This window comes from Tursiops truncatus, chromosome 15, assembly GCF_011762595.2.
Source record: "Tursiops truncatus isolate mTurTru1 chromosome 15, mTurTru1.mat.Y, whole genome shotgun sequence".
Classification (NCBI taxonomy): domain Eukaryota; kingdom Metazoa; phylum Chordata; class Mammalia; order Artiodactyla; family Delphinidae; genus Tursiops; species Tursiops truncatus.
This window is the reverse complement of record NC_047048.1, coordinates 23,186,958-23,204,748: the sequence shown is the minus strand read 5'-3', so window position 1 is coordinate 23,204,748 and position 17,791 is coordinate 23,186,958. Positions and strand designations below refer to the sequence as shown.

General features: G+C 42.5%; 1 protein-coding gene and 1 pseudogene across 7 annotated transcripts in view; one reads left to right on the top strand and one right to left on the bottom strand.

Moving 5' to 3' along the window:
• Nucleotides 1-838: 838 nt before the first annotated feature.
• TMC7 (transmembrane channel like 7) overlaps nucleotides 839-17,791 on the bottom strand; it is a 50,556-nt gene continuing 33,603 nt past the window's right edge. For all 7 annotated transcript variants that reach the window (XM_019921964.3, XM_073792262.1, XM_073792263.1 and 4 more), the window contains 7 exons: nucleotides 14,308-14,425; nucleotides 13,904-14,001; nucleotides 12,062-12,248; nucleotides 10,006-10,136; nucleotides 6,441-6,596; nucleotides 3,836-3,914; nucleotides 839-2,978 (listed from right to left, as the gene is read on the bottom strand). In XM_019921964.3, the coding sequence (XP_019777523.1) occupies nucleotides 2,904-2,978; nucleotides 3,836-3,914; nucleotides 6,441-6,596; nucleotides 10,006-10,136; nucleotides 12,062-12,248; nucleotides 13,904-14,001; nucleotides 14,308-14,425 (844 nt within the window). In that variant the 3' untranslated portion in view covers nucleotides 839-2,903. The remainder of the gene's footprint in view (nucleotides 2,979-3,835; nucleotides 3,915-6,440; nucleotides 6,597-10,005; nucleotides 10,137-12,061; nucleotides 12,249-13,903; nucleotides 14,002-14,307; nucleotides 14,426-17,791) is intronic.
• Nucleotides 16,202-16,878, top strand: LOC109547689 (mitochondrial fission factor pseudogene; annotated as a pseudogene).

Genomic DNA, 17,791 nt, shown 5'->3' with positions numbered 1-17,791 from the left:
GGAAATTAATTCCTTTCTTCTCCAATACTTACTCAAGTGGGTATCTACAATCAGATATGTAGCTGCAAGAATTTACTTTGCTAACTTAAGAGTTAATGCAAACTAAAGACTTGCCAAACTGGATTCTTCTCTTTGCTGGAATTAGAATATTTTGTGATTGCAAGAAAGTGCAAGGCCACCTTGATAAAGAACAAGAACCTGAAGCCAATGGGATAGAACAGAGAAAAGAGAAATGTTTGCATGTACTTTCAAAATTCCAGCTCCGAGTACTTGTAATGAGGTGTGTGTGGGGTCCGGGGCAGGGGGATGGGAGGAGGGAGTGACTGAAAACTAAGTATCCAGTATTGGTGAATGATTATGAAAGTATACACTGACACAATGGAAGAATACCATGTAGTCATTAAAAAGAATGAGTAGCTACTCTCCATATAAAGATCTTCAAGATGTTATTAAGGAGAAAAAATGGAAAAGCTCATAAATAAATAAATATCACACATACAACTACAGATACATATCTGCTTGAATATATAATTTTCTGGGAGAATAAAATAAGCATTATTAGCAGTGTTTCCCTCTGGGAGGTGGGATGGGGAGTCTTGAAATAACTTTATATCTTTTGAGTTTAAAACACACACACACACACACACACACACACACACACACATCCCTCCTTGGCTTAAAAGCAAGTCTTAAAAGCACTCATTTGATGATTTCCTATAATTGAACACTTCTTTCTTCTGATTCTAGGAAAAGGTAAAGAGCAACTTTACAAACTGTTACAGCTTTCATGATCACTTGACTGCTAACAAGACGCCTCCAAGAATTCAAATACACAGAATCACATTTTAAAACCTTCAATACGTAGTTTAATCAGTAGTTGTAATGCACATTTGTTAGCGAGAGCTGCACTTTAACAATTATACAGACGTCATCTGCAGTTATTAAAGTTATCAAAATATATAAAAACATTCAAGTAAGAAGTATGCAAATTAGCAGCATTTAACTAAAATGAATATATTAGCATATTTCAGTATAATAATAGGGAAAGAAAACAGAGCTTCCATCTCACACACACACACACACACACACACACACACACACACACACACACACACACACACACACACACCCCCCACACAGAAAACTTGACTGTTTTCAGAAGCATGGTGAAGGCAAGAATGTTATACATGTAAATTCTCTAGGCAAAAATGCCAACAATTTAGAATTTTTTAAACGTGAGGATGGAATGAACTTCCGTTTGCTCAAAATTCCATGATACTAGTTATTAGACTTAAAAATTCATAAACCTTAACAAGATAAGAAAAGAAAACCTCATCAGTTTTATAGGTATAAAAATATCCCGTGTTAATACTACCTGTAGAAGAGCAGGAAAAAAAAACTTTGGCAAAGGGACAAGTACACAGAAGTATGTTAACTATGGTGAGCTTGTTTTGCTTCTCAGAGCAAGGAGTCAATCATTTTTGAGTAATGGGGGGAGGGGGGAAATATACTTCACAGCAGCAGCTTTCTAAAACCTGCACCCACCTTTAAATTCCAGGCTACCCCCAGGAAAGGTTTAGAGCCAGTGAAAGGAAGGAAAACCATAGAAGGAAGGTACACACGGTCGTTACAAAACTACAGTACTTTGAAAAAGATTCTGAAGGTATTAGAATGAAAACTGCTTACATTAAACCATAATCTAAAAAAAAAAAAAAAAAACCATAATCTAGGCTTATATTAAAAGGTTTAAAGCTATCAGTTTCAGTGATGAGGTATTTATCGCAGATGGTTTTTATGGTAACGGAAATCTGAAGAGATACTCTGCATGTTTTGTAAAATAAAATTAAAAATTTTAAGCACAAGAGAAACAACAGCCCTTACAAATATGAATACGTACATTTAAGACGCCAGCATTCAGTCTAGTTTGGTACACCGGCACAGGCTGGTCTGATGCTGCAACCCACATGCCGAAACACTCAAAGACTCAACGGTCCTTTCCAGCCTGGCTCCGAACCATGAAGTGTGATTGAGAGACCTCAGTGCAGGAAGGGAAACGGCTTTTGGAAGACTGAGAGACAAACTTTGCCTCTCCATATGGATGGCACTCTGCCAAGTCCCCAAACTCAGGACTAGAGGGACGGAAGTTTTGTGGCTATCCAGGCCCTTAAAGGCAGTTTGCCCTGAGTAACAAAGCTGTGGCAAAATGCCCAGGAAGCTACGAAATCCTGGCTGCCATCCTGCCGCTGTTCCCCTCCTCATAGGGCTCAATCCAGGGCACTCGGGGCCTTGTTCATTCGCACAGCAGGAAGGGCTTTTCTCTCCTAGAATATTATTCTCATATTACATATTCTCATGTAGCTGAAATTACATAACCATCCTCTTCATGCTCCCACCATCTGGTCCAAACATCACAATTCAAGGGTTTCTCCATTTCAAAAAAATCGAGCCTCCATTCTAAGTCTACAGAACCATCCTAGAGAGTCACTACTTCTTAAGGAACACCTCTCAGCCTAAACCCCCAGAACCTGGCTCCAAAGAACTAACCCAGGCTCATGGATAGATGACCTCTACAGTTAACTTTAAAAGACAATACAAATAAGCTTGTAGGACTATAAATGGTCTCTCCGCAATTTTGGTTGAAAACCTTCAATGGCTTCAGTGTTTTGGTTGAGCCTGAGCTGCTGGGCCTCAGGCAAACCTACTTTTCTAAGTCCCTAAAGCATTAAACAGGGGCTGGGTTATGTAAACACAGGCACTGGAGCTGCACGTATGGAACCACTTGCAGGAAAGGCCCAAATTCCAGAAAAATATATTTAAAAATTTCTGCTAAAATCTCAGGTAGATGGTGTAGGCTGGCAGGTCACCAGGCCAGCCTGTAAACCGCACACTGCAGCATCTCCCCGTCAGTCTAGCCGGTTCCTCATATCCCTCTGGGCTTCTGTTAGTTTCTGGATTAGATAACGCTTGTCACGACTTTCCTAAAAACACAGACAGGTTCAAGAGCACATTCAATATATTTGGAAACAAATATCATTATTTCGACCTAAGAAATTACCTATCAGACTTGGTTAGGTAATAACCACTGGACCATGGCAATGACCTCCAAATTGCCTCTTTCACTCTTCCTCCCTCCCCAGCCCCTGGTCCACAAAGCGGCCTTGTAAAAATGTTCCTTTAAAAATGAACATCAGACTTTTACTTACCACCCTCCAATGGCTTCCCATCACACTCAGAATTAAACCCAAACTTCCCACCAGAGCCCTCAGGTGATGCTGTGACCCCAGCTATGCTGTGACTCTAGCATCGCCTTGCCTCTCCCCATCATCCTGCACCCTCCAGCCACACCGCCCTTCCCCCTGGGCCCAGCAGTGCCCAGCTCACTCCTCAATGCACCCTCTGCCTGTTACTCTCATGCCCAAGACCTCCCATAATTGGCGCCTCTCATCATTCGAGTCTCAGCTCCACCATCGCCGCCTCCAAAGAGGCCTTCCGTGGCCACCATCTCAGCAGCAGACGGTCCACCCGCCACTCTAACTACCTCTCTGTATCATCGTCATACCAGTTATCGCAATTGGAATTTATCTCTTTTCTTTAACTACTAAGCAGCCTTGTCTCTCTTCTTCACCTGTGTATCCCAGCACAGTATGAGGATACAAATGTTGAGGGAATGGATGAGTCAGGGAATGAATGGGGCTGGAGGAGGCCGAGCCTGAAGGCAGGGTTCTGGGGGAGTGGTGATGGGAAATCCCACCCTCTCCCTGGGAAGAGCTCCCCATTCCTTTCAGTGTCCTGGGTAAATGTCCCAGCCTTGTCCCTGGGACCGGTGCTTCCTTACCAGGGACAGCTGCTCTCGGAGCTGGACAACCACCCGCTTGTGCGCTCCTGCTAGGGCGATGAAGTAGAACATGACGAGACTGCAACAAAAGGCGAGAGGTCACTAGGGAGTTTGTACCATCTGAAGGCCACTGGAAAACAACCCGACACACTTCGCCTGGAACAGTTTTACTTTTGTTAGAAAAAAAGAAAGAAAACCCTCACGTCTCCCAAGCAGAGGGCATCAGACACAGCCAGAGGTATACATCTGAAACTAGCACAACATTGTAAACCAACTATACTCCAACAAAAAGAAAAGAAAAGAAAAAATGAAACAGGCAGAGGGGTTTTATTGGGCAGTGGCAGCAGAGACTGATTCCTGCCTTGCTTTCTAGAGTTAATATTAAACGCTGCTGAGGCTCCCCTGGCACACACATGAGAGGGGAGAGAGGAGGAGACGGGCCAGAAGGCCAGCTCAGCACAGAAAGAACTGGCTGTGGGTGATCACTGTGGAACCTCCCTGGCCTCAGTTTCCTCATCTATAAAATGGGGATAATAGAGGAAAATCCAGTGATAACAAGCCTAAGATAATACAATTTTGAATAAAAGCGACTGGCAATTGGTTCCTGTTTTCTGTGCAGGGGAGGTGGCTGCCTGTCCAGTCTCCCCAGAGAGGGCTGAGGGCCATGGGAATCAGTGATGTCAGTCTTCTCTTCTGGAAGTCCTCATGGCCAAGGACAAGAATGACCCCCAAAGATGTGGAAGCCAGATCAGGTAACCACCACCAGACGGTGCCGGCCAAACCACAGCTGGGGTGAATCGATTAGGATGGAACCGCTGGACTCTGAGATCCTTGCAATTCCAGGCTAACTGGCTGCAACCCCACATCATTTTATGAATATCAAAGGTATCCTGCCTTTAACAAATGAATTCTTTAACCCCTTTCTTGCATTATGGTGGGGTTTTCCTCTAATAATATCTATATCGTAGGATAACTGTGCTGATTGCATGAGTTAATACATGTAAGCTACAATCAATTCCAGTGATTTGTGGTACTTCTCTTCTGTTCTATAGTCTCCAGGAACACTGAACCAGTGCCCCGGGGGGAAATACAGAATAGGTTCCTTTATGCCCCTGGTCACAACATTTTTGTCAACTGATCAATACTGTGTTTTATGTTTCTTGAGAGAGAAGGTTATTAATACATAATCCTGTTTCTGTTTCAAGACACCTTATTTAATATCACTGAACTCACAGCCAACAGCACCATGACACGTGCCTGAATGAAGCTTATCTAACACACATATTTTCTTCATAAAACCCATCCCAGCCTTCTTGCACTTAGGAACCCTGGACAGCACTTCAGCTCTATGCGTGAACAGTGAAATCACCAACCAAAAGCACAAAATGCAAGAAACATCGCACTAAATGGATCACAAAAAGGACACTTAAGTTACAGTCTGAGCTATGGTTTGATTATTTGTGTCCCCCTCAAATTCATATGTTGCAAAATCCTAATCCCAAGGTGATGGTATTAGAACGTGGGGCCTTTGGGAGGTGATTAGGTCATGAGGAGCCCTCACAAATGGGATTAGTGCCCTTATAAAAGGGACTCCAGAGAGCACCCTAGTCCCTTCTGCCATATGAGAATACAAGAAGTCTGTAAGCAGGACGAGGCTCTTCATCCGACCATGCTGGCACTTTGATCTTGGACTTCCAGCCTCCAGAACCGTAAGAAATAAACTTCTGTTGTTGGGCCACCCAGTCTATGATATTTCACTATGGCAGCCCAAAGGCACTGAGACACTGTGCATCAGGCAACTCAAATTTTTTACTACTCTATGCATGTCTACAAATAATCACCAAAAACAACACCATTAGTACTGATTTTGGGGTTACAAAAATATTTTAGCTAGTAAGCACATTTGCAATACAGAAAAAAATTACGGAATTTATGAATAATGAGAATGGGCTGTAATCAGAACAATGCCTAGTACAAAGTAAGTCCTCAACAGATATTTGTGATTAGAATTACACTCAAAGTGAATCACTGCACAAAATCCCTCGTCGCCCCTGCACCCAACACTTGTCATTTATCGAGCCTTCACTAAAGGCCAGGTCCTCTGCTAAGCACTTCACCATGTGTCCTTCTTCTCACAGCCCTACGAGGTGTGTGCCATTCTTATTCCCATTTTCCAGGTGAGGAAATCGAGGCTCAGAGAGGGTATGTGATGACCTGAGGCCACACAGCTTGTAAGTGGTAGAGCCAGGGTTCAAGTGCATGCTTCTAGTCTGGTGCTCTTCTCTCAGCCCAGTTACCAGTTCCTTTTCCAAAGAGCAACTAATTTTGTGAATAATCAGTAATATAATAATAGGCAACATTTCTTGGGTTATATTTTATAACTCAGGCTTCTGGCTAATTACAAGTGGGATCTCCCTGAACCTGCTCAGTGACCCTCTGAAAGAATTACTACTGGTCTTATTTTGACATCTTAGAGATGGAAAAGTGTGGCTCAGAGAGGTTTGGTACCATATCAAGAGGCGCGGGTGAGCTCCATTTTCCAGCGGAGAGGAGCCCACCAGCCACAGTGGAAAATACCTGCAGAATCCAGGTGGTTCTCACTCACCAGAGGATCATGAAGAAAGGCACTGCGAAGGCTTCCGACGTGATGCCATGGACCAGAGACTGCAGCGAGCTGGGGAAGGTGCTCACCATCTTGGGGACCACCTCCCAGGTGGTGTTGAAGTTGGTGAAGGGCCCACAGGCTTTGGAGGAAGGGATGCTACCAGGACACAGAGCACGGGGCTCAGGGCCAGGCCTGCAGCACAGGCTGAGCATCCCTCCTCTGCGTACCCACAAAGCTTTGTTAACAGTGACCCACAAGGATCCGCCTGACCTCATGGGCCTTCTGGAATATTCTGGTCAAAAATGCTTACCCTGAAATCTCATCAAGTCTCTAGACCTGACTTCCAGTTTATAGGAAATTCAGGACAGAAGGTCAAGTTTAAAAATAAGAGTTACCATATGATCCTGCAATCCCACTCCTGGGCATATACCTGGAGCAAACTCTAATTCAAAAAGATACATGCATACCCATGTCCATAGCAGTACTATTTACAGTAGCCAGGACGTGGAAGCAATCTAAGTATACATCAACAGATGAATGGATAGGAAGCGCGCACACACACACACACACACACACACACACACACACACAATGGAATATTACTCAGCCATAAAAAAGAATGAAATAATGCGATTTGCAGCAACATGGATGGACCTAGAGATTAGCATACTAAGTGAAGTAAGCCAGACAGAGAAAGACAAATATCATATGATATTGCTTATATGTGGAATCTAAAAAAAAGATACAAATGAACTTATTTACAATATAGAAATAGACCCACAGACATAGAAAACTAACTTATGGTTACCAAAGGCGAAGGCCGGTGGGTAGGGATAAATTAGGAGTTTGGGATACACACTACTATATGTAAAACAGATAACCAACAAAGACCTACTGTATAGCACAGGGAACTATACTCAATATTTTGTAATAACCTAAAAGGGAAAAGAATGTGAAAAGAAAAAGCCATATATATACGGCTGAATCACTTTGCTGTACACCTGAAACTAACACAACATCGTAAATCAACTATACTTCAAAAAGAAAAAAGAACCTGTTACTTGAAGATAGCTACTCTGGTGATATTTTAGAACAACAATAAATTGAGCACCAGAAATTTAAAAAAGAAGAAGAAGGTCAAGTTAAATGACACTGTGAGAAAGCAATCAGACAACTCCAGAATGTGGGGAGTCTGCCCTTCAGTCTCTTAATTTAGTGGTGAGGAAACTGAAGAATCAAAGACTAAGGAGACATCGCAACCAAAAGTAATGAGCAAAACTTGAAAGATCTTCATTTAAAAAATAAAGCTATAAAAGACTATCTTGGGACTGGAGAAATTTGAAAATGGCAGGAATATGATATTGGCATTAATTTTCTTAGGTGTGATAATGTTATTGTGGATATGTAGAACGGAGAATGTCCTTATTTTTAGGAACTGCATGTTCAAGTATTTAGGAATGAAATGTCATGATGCCTACAGCTTAATTTCAAATGGTTCATCATCACACACACAAAAAATGTATGTATATACAGAGAGAAAACAAACGTAGCAGAATGTTAACAGCTGGGACAGCCAGGAAAAGGGTATATAAATTTTCATTGTTGCTTTTTTCAACTTTTCTATAGATTAAAATTTTTCAAAATAAAAAGCAGGGAAAAATAAAATTACAATGGAAAAAATTAAATTAAGGCTTACAGGAATTGCCTACTTTCTTATCATAAAGTTCTGTGTAGGAAATATTCCACTGCAGCTCTATTTTAGGGATAAAAATAGATTCCTGGAAACAACCTAAATGTTGTTTAAGGAAATGGATGAACAATTTATGATCCATTCATACAACAGAATAAAGAACCACTGAGAGAGAGACAAACACATACAAATATGACTGTCTTAGACAGAAACTAAGTAGTTAGGAAATAGAATTGGAGAATGAACTTCCGCCATATACTCTTTTATACTTTTTTTTTTTTATTTGGTACGCGGGCCTCTCACTGGTGTGGCCTCTCCCGTTGCGGAGCACAGGCTCCGGACGTGCAGGCTCAGCGGCCGTGGCTCACGGGCCCAGCCGCTCCGCGGCATGTGGGATCTTCCCGGACCGGGGCACGAACCCGTGTCCCCTGCATCGGCGGGCGGATTCTCAACCACTGCGCCACCAGGGAAGCCCTCTTTTGTACTTTTTGAGTTCTGTTCCATGTGAATGTATTTCTCATTAAAAAAATCAAAGCTAAAAATTACTTTAAAAGAGTGAGAGCTCTCTATGTGCTGGCCTGGAAAAGGGCACAATATAAACTGAAAAAAAGAATTAAGCTGCCAAACAGTATTATTCCAGATGCATTAAAGATACATTTTTCATAATAACTTTCTGGAAGGGTTCATAAAATGTTAACAGTGGTCACCTCTTAGAGTAGGACTAAGAGGTGGGAATGGGGAGCAGTATTTTCTCTTTAATTTATACCCTTTTCTGTACTGCTTGAATTTTTCAATATATGTAACATACCACTATTACAATAAAAATATATAGACTCAGTTTAGTTTAAAAAATAATAAAACCTGAGAGAGGAATTCAAAGTTCTAGACTTTTCATTTAAAGATGAAGAAATGGAAAAAAATAAGATAAAATACAATAAAGATGAAGAAATGGAATTCCATGAGACTGTAAGTCAAGGGTTGGCAAACTATAGCCCACAGGCCAAATCTGGCCCACAGCCTATTTTTGGTTTTTTCTTCATATTTATTTAGTTGCACCTGGTCTTTGTTGCCACACGTGGGCTCCTTAGCTGAGGCATGCATGTGGGATCTAGTTCCCTGACCAGGGATTGCACCTGGGCCCCTTGCATTGGGCGTGCAGAGTCTTACCCACTGCACCACCAGGGAAGTCCCAAGCCTAATTTTTATAAATGAAGTTTTACTGGAACACAGTCATGCCTGTTAGTTTATATATCATCTGTGGCTGCAACACAGATGATATGTAAACAGTTGAGCTGAATAGTTGCTATAGAAACCATATGGCCCAGAAAACCTAAATCATTTACTCTCTTTCCAGCCTCTGGTATAAATGGTTAGAACACTAGGGGGTGGCATCACTGGGATTTGAACCCTCAACTTCCCATCCTCAGGACTGAGCATTTCTGCTTTTTCCAAATTCCACACTAGACACTACATTCCTTGTGCCATGTCTGAATTGTCTTTATACCCCTAGCAGCTAGCACAGTGCTTGGCAACAGAAGACACTCCAAGTCTTCTCAGTGACCATGTATTAACTTCATAATCAGAAACAAAGAAACAATCCCAAAGGGGACGAGAAGAGAGATACTAGGAAAAGGGATCTGGGTAGAATAGAGCCAACCGACACTCTCAAACACAGTGAGAACCCTGCAAGCCCAAGCTCAGAAGTGACCCAAGATATTCCGAAACAAAGGTGGGCCTGGCTGAGCCAGGAGTGACTTACTGACCTCTGCGGGTGGAGCACTACGAGGAAAGCCAATAAAGAATGCAATGAAGCCTTTAACATAAAAGACGGACATGTCAAGGAGGGAATGTTCTAGAAGACAAAGTCATATTTACCGTGCAATGCTGATTGTCAGAGGTATTATTGCCAAGCACAGCCCAATCAGTAACACCAACAGGAAGAAGAAATTAGAATTAGATGCTCTGAACTGCCTCGGAGAGGGTCTGCAGGTGTAAAGAAGACTTATCTAAGGGGAGAGGAAGAAAGAGGAAAAATTAAGAGCACAGCTTCCTTGAGGATAAATGAGCACAGTCATGTATTATAGGATGTAAATCGGTATAATCTTTCTAGAGTAGTCAGCAGTATAGACCAAAATTTTAAAAATGGGTCAAAAAATAAGTATATGGATATTTACTGCTACAGTTATTAATAACAGGGAATAACTGAAAGCAACCTGAGTAGCTACCCAAGGGGTTCCTTAAAGGTTAAAGTGCATCTACACAATGGAAAATCACATAGCCCTTAGAAAAGCTTTATATCCCACACGGCACTGTGAAATGAAAAGGGTAGATTCCAAAACTCTGTACTGTATGATCTTGTTTAAGTTTTTTTTTAGTATTTTTTTAAACATTTTACTGTAAATTTCTTTCTTTTTTTAGATTTACTGAGGTATAATTGACAAATAAAATGGTAAGCTACTTAAGAGCGTACAATGTGATGATTTGAAAGAATTCGAAAAGTATTTATTCTCTACAGGGGTTTAAACAGGTACTGAATATATACACACCACAACAGGAGATATTTGCTTGAATTGTACAAGCATATGTATTTTTCCTATATATTAAAAATAAATATTTCCATTGAGGGAAAAAAGACTTGAAGGACAAATCAGGTGGGGACGGGGAGAGGGGTACAGTAACAGGCATCCTCCTTAACATTCTAGAAAGCTACAGCCTCGGGAAGGGGCATCAAGTTCCTGTGACTGCAGCAGCTGGAACATCTTGTGAGCCGAGGGCACTGAGCACCAGGGACACTTGGTGTCCTGTTAGGGTGTCTGGGGGCAGGTGGCCAGTCAGACGGGGGTGTCAGAACTCAGTCCAGTACCTGTGACCCATTCCATTACCCCTACGCTGTCTTTACTGGGCTATACGCTAGGAAACCACTGCCTAACCTATTTTCTGGAAGAAGAACAAGCTCCTCTGAGCTTTCTCGCATCCATCTCTCCCTTGGTGACTTCAGCCGATTTAAGTTTCCAAATGAAAGCATCAGAACATTCTTCAAAGGCCAAAACACCCAGGTAGAAAGCATGACCCAATTCAAGGCCCTGCCTACTGGATTAAGAGCTTAGGCTCTGGAGTGAGGTAAACCTGGGTTCAAATCCCAGGAGTCATTTATAAGCTGTGTGAGCTTGGACCAGTTACTTAACCTCTCTAAACTTCAGCTTCCTAATTTATAAAATATGGTTACTAGCAGTGCCTACTTCAAAGGGTGTATCGTTGTTATTGTTATTACTACGATTATTACTTCCATTTATGAATCCTCAGGGCTTGGCATAATAGGTGATCAATAATGTCAGGGGTTATTAACAGAGGCTACCTCTGGAAGAAGGGATGGAATACATATCTGTATTGTTTAAATGTTTAATAGTGAACATATATTGCCTCTACAATAAAGAAAAAGTTTGGTTAATAAGCCCAGATAAGTTAGTCCTCTATAGAGCTACTTCACCCATTAAGCACTTAGTTCAGGTACAATGCCTAGGGCCTGTGAGCCGTTTGAGGAGCTACACAAATAATTGAGAACTGAAAATAAATGCACCAGCTCCAAAATCCAAACAGAAAACTACAAAACTTTAGTTAATAAACCTTTTGTTAAACATCACCAAAATGAACCACCGTCAACTGATTGATCAACTGCAATGCAACTCGTAGTTACATACAAAAAACATTTTTTAAAATCACAGGAGCAAAATCATTCTTAACAAAACTCTCAAAATGACAAAAATGCGAAAATCCATTAGCCTTTTTTCCAGAATAAAAATATGTATCAAATAAGGGATGCAATTTTGATACATCTAATGGGATGTGGGTGGGCTCCAAGCATGTGTGCCAAAGGTCTTGCAAGGTCAAGGATGGTCTCAGTTACTGACCCCTCAACCCCACCTCTCCTTACCTCTTTCACGTAAAAGATGATAATGAACTTCAAGGTTGCAACTGCAGGAAGAAGGGGTGAGAAGAAGGCTCCAATCCAGCAAATGGTTTGCCCATAAACGATCCCTAGAACATTATCAGGGATAGCAAACTCCTGCTGTCCCCAGCACTGAAACAGCTTCCAAGAGGAACAGTAGGTCACCAGGATCCTGGAAACAAACAGGACCATTTATCACCTGGACTACAGTGTCTGCCAAGGCCACAGAACCACATCCACAAAATCAGGGCTGTTTCCACACATACTTCTTATGGAAACTGCTTAGTCATATGTCTAGAAGATGCAGAATGCAGTGAACTCTGGAATCATTAACACCAGGGTCCAAGTCTCAGATCTACAGCTTATCGGCCAAATAACGTTAGATAAGGCTCATTCTTCTCATCTGGAATGTGAGGGCATTATAACGCAGCCTACTTCACTGCGTTGCAGTTGACAGTAAATGACACGGGCAGTCTCTGTGCTCTAGTTTGCCACTCAACCCAAAAAGTATTGAGCTACTGTGCATCCGCACAGAAAGTGGCTTATGGGGACCTACCAGCCTGCACGCTACTCCCTGGAATCCTAGAAGCTCTCTACAAAAACCCTAGGACCAGGGGCCTGAGATAAACACACATAGCTGTTCACTGTAGCATGACCACATATTAGCAAAACTACTGGAAACAACCTAAAGGCCCAGCAGTAGGGGCTGCATCGACAAATCAGAAGCCATGGGTACAGTGGAATAACATACAGTCCTTAAAGCGAGAGAGGAAAATCCACGTGCCTTGACAGGGAAAGTTGTTCACGGTAGTTTGTTTGTATGGGGGAGAAAAAGCAAGCTGCGGACCCATGTGGATGTACCACGATCCCATCTGTGGGGTAAAAAAGAACACTTCCAGCAAGACTGTGTGTTTACTTACACATGTATTTATACAAATGTGTGTCTTTAGTTTTAAGGACTGCTGGATCTACCCCAAAGTGTGAACAAGGGTCACCTCCGTGGAGTGGGGTGGGATTGGGAAGTAGGGGTAAGGTAACAAAAGACAATTCTCACTATTCTCTGGATCTCTGTATTTATTTAAGTTTAAATATTAAAAAAACTTTAATAGGCACATGTTCACTTCATATTTGTGTAATTTTTTAAAAGGACAGTTTCTTTTTTAATGTTGACTTTTAAGGGCTTCCTGGACTTCTGGCATATACCAGGAGAATTTGTACATGTGGGTATAAAAGGGACTAAGTGAACAGGGTTTCACTTAAGGCTCAAGGAGATGCTGAGAATAATTTTCTTTTTTAATGACAGCATAGTAATGACAATCCTGATGTTGATAGTTAATGTTTTGTTGAGTTCTGTGGCATGGAGTGTTCTTAGTACTTTTATCTGCATTTTGTCATTTAATCCTCACAACAGTGCTATGAGGTGGGCACTGCTACTATTCCCATTTCACAGGTAGGAAAACAGGCACAGAGCTTAAATAACTTGCCCTCAGTCACATGACTAGGAAGCGGCAGTGCTGGGTCTTGAACCCAGACTAGGAAATGTGGCATCCACTGCAGCCCGGAGGGGCCGGCAAGACGTCACCCCGCGGCAGCCCCGCGGAAAGCAGCACCGTTTCTGCTTCGTGCTGCCTTTCCATGGGGCACATCATGGACCAGGGGGAGGTGATGGCCTGGAGCTTTTCAAAGTCACCAATGGCTGTCAGTGGTTCCCAGGATGCGGAACCATCCAGCACTTAGTGAAGAGCAGCTGTGATGGGAACCTGTGGTGGGGATGAGGGAAAGGGTGAGGGGGTAGGGGGAGATAAGAGGGGGACCCCTCACACTTACTTTCTAGGAAAATCCACAAAAAGGGTCACAGCCAAGATGATGATGAGGTCAAAGATCATCAGCTTGTACATTTCCTGCCCAACTTGGGTCTCCCAGCACTGAAACCCAGAGAGAAACGAGCCTGACTTGGAGCAGAAAAAGCCAGGTTCTCCCAATGCCATTTCCAGCCCCCCCGATCCTGCTGCCTCTGGGAGGCATCAGCGGATGCTCCTCTGAGCTCCAGCATAGACTTTTGTTTTCCAGCCCTTAGAATTAGAAGCGCCTGGCATGCCAGACTCTGCTACACAGCAAGAATGAGGATCGACTGGGATTCAAACCCTTGGCTTCACGGGCTGTTCTCTCGACCCTAATGCTACCACCCCCAAATGACCCACCGAGCAGGAGGCCCATCCCCGCAGCCTCACCGGGTAGAGTTTCTGGTTGTAGCCACAGAGCTCACACGGGTAGTTATCGCAGGATGTAATCTTGGAGTCCAGAGTGAACACCAACACACAGATGGTGGCCAGCCGCATAAAAACACACCTGCAGGGAAGAGGGTAGGAGAGAGGATGGGAAGAGGAGGGCTCAGGGCAGGCGGGCCCCTTGGAACAGGGCTGGGGTGCAGAGAAGCTGCCTTTCTTAACAGCAAACCTACAAATGGGCACAGAGTTTCTGTTTGGGATGATGAGCAAATTCTGGAACCAAACAGTGGCAATGGTGGCACGACACTGAGCATGTACTTGACGCCACTGAATCGTACACTTAAAAGTGGCGAAGATGGTAAATTTCATGTTATATGTATTTTACCACAATAATTTTTAAATGGCAGAGGAAAAAACAGATCAGAAAGCTGGGAACTCCTGAATCCAAGATGACGTAGCCACGCTGAGAACAATTCCTGGAAAGAACTAATTGAATCTTCTAAGTATCAGCCTTGAGAGATGGCTGATATACTGAGAAGTGAAAAAACTACACTGCAGAGTTTCATGTAGATACAATCCTATTTTTAAAAGAAAACAAAACATGTGAACATTGGCATGAACAGTAGGAACCGTGAAGATGAGGGCTGCTGGGGGAAAATGGATTCAAGAGAGGAGGGCAGAGGGCTCATTTTTTTTTTTTTTTAAAGATGCTTCATCTATTGTTTGGTTTGTAATAAAAAAAAGAAATGATATAGAAACATTAAAAAGTGTGTGGGTAGGGGAGCAAACCCACCCATCCACCTGACATGCTGTGCCTCCCTCGGGCGGACGTGAGTACCTATCATCACCAAAGAGGTTTCCATAACTAAAAACTGAAACGGAATCTAATAAAAATTCTGAATCTACATTTGAGGAGGGATACAGGAAAACAAAAGACACCATGACGAAGCAATGAACTAAATCCAAAGTAGAGAACATTCTATAGGACAAACACCTCAGCTTCTCCCACAAATCAATAGCATAATACAATGGGGGAATTCTTGAAAGAATAAAGGGGACTTAAGAGACATAACAACCCAACACAGCATGCTGCCTTTCTTTGGGTCTTGGTTTGAATAAACCAACCATAGAAAGCCCTCTGCAACTCCATCAGGGGACTGACTTAATTCTGTGAGGTGTGATGACGATTATGTTTAAAAAGAAAAGTTCTTGTCACTTAGAGATATACTGAGCTGTTTACAGGTGAAATGACATGTTGCCTGAGATTTGCTGAAAATAATCCAGCAGAGTGGGGGGGGACCGCATGAAACAAGACTAGCAAAACATTGGTAAATAGTTGAAACTAAGTGATGGGTACACATGGGGGTTCATTATACTGTCCTGTTTGAAAATTTCCAAAATAAAAAGATTTGTTTAAACAAAGATGCAAATGCCATCTGAGGCATTTGAGAAGCAGACAGAAAACATTCCAGTGTCACACACTCCCCACCTGGTCCTCCTTAACTCATGTGTGTTAACTCCCTGGGCCCAGCTTTACACCTGCCATTTCTTTATTTTTTATTTTATTTTTTTAGGAAACTGAATATTTGTTTAGTATGAGAAGAGACATTACAACAAATTATAAAGAGTCAGCGGTAGCCCGCTGTGGGCCTCTCAGGCCGGTGATTTGCCCGCGCGCCTCCATGAGCTTGGCCCACGGCCTCTGACGGCGCCCACGCGAGGGCCCCGGGAGCCGGCGGGCAGCAGTCCTCGCCGGGGACCCTCCAGCAGGCCCAGGGGGACAAGCATGGCTCATAATCCAGCACGTGCACATTGAAGCAAGTGAAAGGATTTAATATGAAGCACAGAAGCAGATAATGCCGAAAAGCAAGCAGTAGTTGGGACACATTTAGTGAGTGGGGCAGCATTTCCTTCTCCCACTGCTGCTGAGATGGCGGAAATCAGTCGAGCTCAGGATGAAATGGAATACACCGAAGGTATTATTAGTCAGAGAATGAGGGTCTCGGAAAAATTAAAGGGGGCACCACCAAGTGCTGACCTGGAACAAGGATTCCAAGAAGGAGTTTCAAATGTTAGTGTGATTATGCAGGTGCCAGAGAGAAATAATGGAGACATTCCATTTTCAAGACCAGCAGATCCTGACCTTATACAGTCAACTCCCTTCAAACCTCTGGCACTAAAAACACCCCCTCGTGTGCTTACGCTAAGTGAAAGACCACTAGATTTTCTGGATTTAGAAAGACTTCCTCCAACCCTTCAAAATGAAGAAATCCATGCAGTTGGCAGGCTAAAAAGAGAGTGCTCTATGAGTGAAAATGCTGTTCGCCTAAACGGACAGCTGGTCAGGACTGACTCCATGTACGGCATTTCAAATACAGATACAACGACTGAAGGAACCTCAGATGACATGACCGTTGTAGATGCAGCTTCATTAAGATGAAAGATAATCAAACTAAATAGACGTCTACAACTTCTGGAAGAGGGGAACAAAGAACGTGCTAAAAGAGAAATGGTCATGTATTCAATTACTGTAGCATTCTGCCTGCCAATAGCTGGCTCTGGTTTCACCGCTAGAGGTAACCCCAACTCTCAAAAATACTGTTTCAACAGCTGGAAATAAAAAGAATTTGCAAACTTCTCTGTTTCTGTCTTTGCATTGTATGCCGTTTTACAGTCCATGCCCTGAAAATGTATTTCTCCCAGAAAGGAGGTGGGGAAAGATTTATATTTGCAGAAGTAAAGGTATATTCTGTCCCTTGACTGTATATAGTTTTAACCAGTTTTGCCATAACACCTACTTAAAATTCTCCCTTTTCATGTTTTGTAAATAGGATCTAGTTCGTTTCGGTTTTATTTAAGGAATTTTTTTTGCCTCATCAATCTGCAGAGCTAATTCTATGAATGGGAGAGAAAAAAGTGTATAGGAATTGGATTTAGAGAAGTGTCTGTAAAGGAAAAATAATGCTTTATTTTGTCCTGTTTCTCAAACACTGTTAGATTAAACAGTTTAGTTAATAGACATTTTTGCATCCACATTTCAACATTAACACTACTGAAGTCATGGTCTGGTGTCAGATTTACTAAACTCAAGCCGCCTCATGTTTCATGATCACCTTCAATAAAATAATTCCTAATATTTTCAGCAGTTTATCTAAGATGTGAGCAAAATGTGCATTTTTATTTTAGTTTTGCAGATGGTTTTCTATAAAGTACATTTTTACTAAGTCCATGTGTGAATGACTTAAAAAACTACAGAATAAGGTACAAATGTAGTGTATTTAATAAACTGTCAACCAAAAAAAAAAGAGTCAATGGTAGCACACACAGTCGGTGACTGGGCCACATTTTTCTCAGCACTCACTCCAGCAAAAGTCTCAGGTTTCTACTGCAAGTTCCTACTGTAACTCTCGTCCCAAGGCCACGCATGGGCCTAGTGGGGTAGAAGCGTGAGGGAGTTAATGCCCCTGGGAGCCAGCCAACCTTAGGC